The 6,341-nt window shown below is 57.6% G+C and overlaps 2 protein-coding genes across 2 annotated transcripts in view; both read left to right on the top strand.

Moving 5' to 3' along the window:
- LOC106892447 (perilipin-3-like) overlaps positions 1-58 on the top strand; it is a 1,978-nt gene extending 1,920 nt beyond the window's left edge. The window contains exon 3 of the mRNA XM_014949659.1: positions 30-58. Coding sequence (XP_014805145.1) covers positions 30-58 — 29 coding nt within the window. The remainder of the gene's footprint in view (positions 1-29) is intronic.
- A 57-nt stretch (positions 59-115) lies between these two features.
- On the top strand, positions 116-6,235 carry LOC106892468 (perilipin-3-like). Its single transcript, XM_014949689.1, has 7 exons — positions 116-278; positions 350-545; positions 2,767-2,849; positions 2,942-3,176; positions 3,711-3,898; positions 3,992-4,105; positions 5,554-6,235. Exons 1-7 carry the CDS (start codon positions 231-233, stop codon positions 5,974-5,976), a joined length of 1,287 nt encoding a protein of 428 aa, XP_014805175.1. The 5' UTR covers positions 116-230; the 3' UTR covers positions 5,977-6,235.
- The last annotated feature ends 106 nt before the right edge of the window (positions 6,236-6,341 follow it).

Here is a 6,341-nt window from a genome sequence, read left to right on the forward strand (position 1 = left end):
CTCCAGACGCTCCCCACTCCTGTCATGAGTTGATGGGTCTCAGCCCTCTGAGGGGTAGGGGCTGTGGAAGGACTTGGGGGGGGGTTGGGGGGGCTAAGCCCCACCACGTGCTGCTTCCCTTGGCACGGCAAGGGGTGGCCACGGGGCTCGCCCACCCCAGGTGTCCACATTGGACTCATCCACTCGTGTCACCCCGTGATATTTCTCCTCCCTCTGTAGCCACCGCTGCCATGTCAGCCCCAAACCCCGCACCAGCAGAGGATGGGCAGGAGCTGAAGGTAGGGTTGAGGGTTGGGGGGGGTGTGGGGGAGTGTGTGGGGTCCCTACTCATTGCCCCCCACCCCAGCAGAGCGTGGTGAGCCGAGTGGCCAGCCTGCCCCTGGTGAGCTCTGCCTATGGCATGGTCTCCACCGCCTACGCCTCCACCAAGGAGAGCCACCCCTACGTCAGGTCCGTCTGCGACGCCGCCGAAAAGGGGGTGAAGACGCTGACGGCGGCGGCGGTCAGTGGGGCACAGCCCCTCCTCACCAAGCTGGAGCCCCAGAGTGAGTGGGGCTGGGGGGTAGGAGGTGGGGGGGCAGCACCTCGTGGGACTTGGGGTGCCCAAAAAGTAGAGCTCCTGCGAGGAAGTAGGGTGGGAATAATCTGGTTTTGTGTCTCTGGTTTATATCATCAGCAAATATGGATGTAAAGGGCTGGGGAAGCTGGAGGAGAAGCTGGGGGGGGCAGCACCCCATGATTTCTGGGGTACCCCCAAAAACCGGCCTTAGCAAAGATCCTACAAGTCAAGAGGATATTAAAAAATATGTATTTTTATGTCTCCAGTTTCCACTGCCAACGACTATGCCTGCAAAGGGCTGGATAAGCTGGAGGAAAAGCTGGGGGGGGGAGAGGGCAGCACCCCGTGATTTCTGGGGTACCCCCAAAAACCGGCCTTAGCAAAGATCCTGCAAGTCAAGAGGATATTAAAAAATATGTATTTTTATGTCTCTAGTTTCTACTGCCAATGACTACGCCTGCAAAGGGCTGGATAAGCTGGAAGAGAAGTTTGGGAGGGGCAGCACCTCATGGGTTTTGGGGTACCCCAAAAACTGGCCCAAGGCAGTAGGGTGGGAATAATCTGGGTTTGTGTCTCTGATTTATATCATCAGCAAAAACGGATGTAAAGGGCTGGGGAAGCTGGAGGAGAAGCTGGGGGGGCAGTACCTCATGGGTTTTAGGGTACCCCCAAAAACTGGCCTTAGCAAAGATCCTACAAGTCAAGAGTATATTAAAAAATATATATTTTCACCTCTCTAGTTTCCACCGCCAATGACTATGCCTGCAAAGGGCTGGATAAGCTGGAGGAGAAGGTTGGGGGGCAGCACTTTGTGGGTTTTGGGGTTCCCCAAAAACTGGCCTTAGTGAAGATCCTACAGGTCAAGAGGATATTAAAAAATCTGTATTTTCATGTCTGTAGTTTCCACCGCCAACGATTACACCTGCAAAGAGCTGGAGGAGAAGCTGGGGGGGGTGGCAACACCTTGTGGGTTTTGGGGTACCCCCAAAAACTGGCCTTAGGGAAGATCCTACAAGTCAAGAGAATATTTAAAAATCTGTATTTTCATGTCTCTAGTTTCCACTGCCAACGATTACGCCTGCAAAGGGCTGGATAAGCTGGAGGAGAAGGTGGGGGGGCAGCACCTCATGGGTTTTGGGGTACCCCAAAAACTGGCCTTAGCAAGAAGCTGGAGGAGAAGCTGGGGGGGCAGTACCTCATGGGTTTTAGGGTACCCCCAAAAACTGGCCTTAGCAAAGATCCTACAAGTCAAGAGTATATTAAAAAAATCTATATTTTCACCTCTCTGTTTTCCACCGCCAACGATTACACCTGCAAAGGGCTGGAGAAGCTGGAGGAGAAGTTTGGGGGTGGGGCAGCACCTCGTGGGTTTTGGGGTACCCCCAAAAACTGGCCTTAGGGAAGATCCTACAAGTCAAGAGAATATTTAAAAATCTGTATTTTCATGTCTCTAGTTTCCACTGCCAACGATTACGCCTGCAAAGGGCTGGATAAGCTGGAGGAGAAGGTTGGGGGGCAGCACTTTGTGGGTTTTGGGGTTCCCCAAAAACTGGCCTTAGTGAAGATCCTACAGGTCAAGAGGATATTAAAAAATCTGTATTTTCATGTCTGTAGTTTCCACCGCCAACGATTACACCTGCAAAGAGCTGGAGGAGAAGCTGGGGGGGGTGGCAACACCTTGTGGGTTTTGGGGTACCCCCAAAAACTGGCCTTAGGGAAGATCCTACAAGTCAAGAGAATATTTAAAAATCTGTATTTTCATGTCTCTAGTTTCCACTGCCAACGATTACGCCTGCAAAGGGCTGGATAAGCTGGAGGAGAAGGTTGGGGGGCAGCACTTTGTGGGTTTTGGGGTTCCCCAAAAACTGGCCTTAGTGAAGATCCTACAGGTCAAGAGGATATTAAAAAATATATATTTTCATCTCTCTGGTTTCCACCACCACCGATTACGCCTGCAAAGGGCTGGATAAGCTGGAGGAGAAGTTTGGGGGGGGGCAGCACCTTGTGGGTTTTGGGGTACCCCCAAAAACTAGCCTTAGGTAGGATCCTACAAGTCAAGAGGATATTAAAAAATCTGTATTTTCATGTCTCTAGTTTCGGGGGGGGTGGCAGCACCTCGTGGGTTTTGGGGTGCCCCAAAAACTGCCCTTAGCAAAGATCCTACAAGTCAAGAGGATATTTAAAAATATATATTTTCACCTCTCTAGTCTCCACCGCCAACGACTACGCCTGCAAAGGGCTGGATAAGCTGGAGGAGAAGCTGCCCATCCTGCAGCAGCCCCCAGAGATGGTAACGACTCCCCTGGGGGGGGACACTGGGGGGGTCCAGCAGCTCTGGGCGAGATGCTGGGCCTGAGGTGTCCCTCTGCTGTCCCCTCCCAGGTGGTGGCGGGGACCAGGGAGCTGGTGTCGTCCACGGTGAGCGGGGCGGTGGGCCTGGCCCGCGGGGCGGTGCGGGGCGGCGTGGAGAGGACGCGCTGGGCGCTGAGCAGCGGGGTGGTGGGCAGCGTGGTGGGCTCCAGCGTGGGCCGGCTACTGGTCACCGGGGTGGACGCCGTACTGGGCAAATCGGAGGAACTGGTGGAGAGATACCTGCCCGGGACGGATGAGGAGCCGGGTGAGTGCTGATGGAAACCATCTCCCAAATTTTGGGGGGGTGTCGAGATCCATCCTGGGACCCTCACCCCATCGCTCACCACCTGGTGGCCCCTGTTTAGCCCCACACTGTGGTCCCTGGGGGGCTTGTGGCCACCGTGACACCAAGTAGGGGACAGTCCCCAAGCTGTTGGGAAGGTGGGGAAGGCAGACGTGACCTCTCACCTGGAAACCAGAAAGTAAATATATCCCCGTGCCACCCATCCTGGGTATTTATAGCTCAGCACGGGGTTGGGGTGGCCAGAACTGGCCCCATGTCACAGCAGAGGTGACTGCAGAGGCCACCTTGGCTTTTTGGTGACACCTCCACGTGACTTGGTGGCCGAGCATCCCGTGGGGGGGAACATCTGCACCCCCGTGTCCCGGTTTGAAGGCCATGGGGGGAGGAGTGAGGGGTGAGGAGCTCAGTGGGGGGGGTCATCCCAGTGCCGGTGGTGGGATGCTCCGGTGCCTGGGAGCGGGATGGTCCAACCATGGTGGTTCTGGTCCCCACCAGTGGTGGCAGCGGGCACGGAGGTGGCCTCAGCGGAGCTGCAGAGAAGGTGGCAGAGCTACTTCGTCCGCGTGGGCTCGCTCTCGGCCAAGCTGCGGCACCGGGCCCTGCGGCGCTCGCTGGGTGAGCTGCAGCGGGCACGGCACAGCGCCCAGCACCTCCTGGCCCAGCTCCACCGCATCTTTGAGCTGGTAAGGACCCAACGGGGACCGTGCCAAACCCCATCCCAGCCTGGCACCTTCCTCCTGGGGTGATTCCTCCACCTCGCTGTGCCCATTTTCCAGATCGAGCAAGGACGGCAGGGTATGGATGGGCCCCTGTATGGCACCCGGCAGCATCTCCACCGCATGTGGCTGGAGTGGAGCCAGCAGGATGCTGTGCCCATGGAGGAGAGCGAGGTACGGGGTGGGGGTACCATGGGGGACACCGAGGTGTGGGATAGGGTGGGGTCTGTGCCCAAAGGGGACCATCCCCATGGAGGTACAGGGTGGGGTGGGAGGTCCTTTCCATGGAGGACACTGAGATACAGGCTGGGGGACCATTCCTGTGAAGGACACCAAGGTATGGGGTGGGGAGGCCGTGCCCATGGAGGACCCCAAGGTATGGGCTAGGGGACCATACTCATGGAAGAACACCATGATATGGGGTGGGAGGCCATGCCCATGCAGGATACCAAGGTACAGGTTGGGGGACCATACCCTTGGAGGACCCCAAGGTATGGGGGTAGGGGACCATACTCATGGAAGAACACCAAGATATGGGGTGGGAGGCCATGCCCATGGGGGGATACCAAGGTACAGGTTGGGGGACCATGCCCTTGGAGGACACCAAGGTATGGGGTGGTGGGTGCCGTACCCATGGAGGACACCAAGGTATGGCATGGGGGATCATACCTGTGGAGAACACCAAGGTATGGGGTAGGGAATGATTCCCTGGGAGGACACCAAGGTATGGGGTGGTGGGTGCTGTACCCATGGAGGACACCAAGGTATGGTGTGGGGTGGAGAACACCAAGGTGTGGGGTAGGGAATGATACCATGGGAGGACACCAAGGTATGGGGTATGGGACCATGCCCATGGAGGATATCAAGGTACAGGTTGGGGGACCATGCCCTTGGAGGACCCCAAGGTATGGGGTGGTGGGTGCTGTACCCATGGAGGACACCAAGGTATGGGGTAGGGAATGATACCATGGGAGGACACCAAGGTATGGGGTATGGGACCATGCCCATGGAGGACATCAAGGTACAGGTTGAGGGACCATGCCCTTGGAGGACACCAAGGTAGAGGTTGAGGGACCATGCCCTTGGAGGACATCAAGGTAGAGGTTGAGGGACCATGCCCTTGGAGGACACCAAGGTAGAGGTTGAGGGACCATGCCCTTGGAGGACATCAAGGTAGAGGTTGAGGGACCATGCCCTTGGAGGACATCAAGGTACAGGTTGGGGGACCATGCCCTTGGAGGACACCAAGGTATGGGGTAGGGGACCATACTCATGGAAGAACACCACAATATGGGGTGGGAGACCATGCCCATGGAGGATACCAAGGTACAGGTTGGGGGACCATGCCCTTGGAGGACACCAAGGTATGGGGTAAGGAATGATACCATGGAAGGACACCAAGGTATGGGGTATGGGACCATGCCCTTGGAGGACACCAAGGTGCAGGGATCTGAGCCGGGTGGGGAGACCATCACACCACACATCCACCTTGCAGGTGGAGGCACGGACGCTGGCCATGCTGCGTGGTCTCCTGCGCCAGCGTTGGAGGACACCAAGGTGCAGGGGTCCGAGCTGGGTGGGGAGACCATCACACCCCGGGGCCACCACTGTCCACCTTGCAGGTGGAGGCACGGACTCTGGCCATGCTGCGTGGTCTCCTGCGCCAGCTCCACGCCGCCTGCACCCGCCTGGTCACCGGCGCCCGGAGTTTCCCCGACAACGTTCAGGAGACGGTGGGACACGTCCGGCACGGGGTGGAGGGCGTGCAGGCTTCCCTGTCTGGTGCCCGCTCCTTCCATGACCTGTCGGGGTTGGTGCTGGCCCAGAGCAGGGAGACGGTGCTGCGGGCGCAGCTGAGCATCGACGAGCTGCTGGAGTACGTGGGGCAACACGCCCCCCTGCCCTGGCTGGTGGGACCCTTCGCCCCCGTCCTGGTGGAGTACCCGGAGGACGTCCCCGTGGAGATGGCCAAATGGGAAGGTTGCGTCACCGTCGGGGGGTCGCACCACCTGCCCGCTCCCCCCCGGCTCTGCAGCCAGCGCTGAGCACCCCACCACCACCCCAAAGCACCACCAAAGTTGGGGGGCACCCACCTGCCCGCAGCAGTGGGACGAGGTGCCCATGGACACGATGACCCACCGTGGGACCCCTGATGCCAAACTTGGGGACTTATTTGGGGAGGGAGGGGGTGGTGGCACATGGAGGGTGCAGCGTGTGCCCATCCCTGCCCATTTGGGGGTCCCCACTGTGCCCCCAAACTTGGAGAACGCCGAGATTTCTTGTCTTAGTGCCTTCAACTTTAAAGAGGAAGAAAACAACTCTTTTTTTTTTTTTTTTTTTTTCCTGTAATTCAGGGAGAACAGTCTTAACTGAAAGTTTAGACAAATTTGTCATCCCTTAACAATCTGAA

Source organism: Calidris pugnax, unplaced genomic scaffold (assembly GCF_001431845.1).
Source record: "Calidris pugnax isolate Ruff unplaced genomic scaffold, ASM143184v1 scaffold173, whole genome shotgun sequence".
Taxonomy (NCBI): domain Eukaryota; kingdom Metazoa; phylum Chordata; class Aves; order Charadriiformes; family Scolopacidae; genus Calidris; species Calidris pugnax.

What these genes read in the sequence shown, in the direction of transcription:
- LOC106892468 (XM_014949689.1), top strand. Translation starts at nt 231, where the DNA reads ATGTCAGCCCCAAACCCCGCACCAGCAGAGGATGGGCAGGAGCTGAAG. An exon ending in TGCAGCAGCCCCCAGAGATG is followed by an intron (nt 2,850 to 2,941) that starts GTAACGACTCCC and finishes GTCCCCTCCCAG; the next exon opens with GTGGTGGCGGGGACCAGGGA. An exon ending in CGGGACGGATGAGGAGCCGG is followed by an intron (nt 3,177 to 3,710) that starts GTGAGTGCTGAT and finishes GGTCCCCACCAG; the next exon opens with TGGTGGCAGCGGGCACGGAG.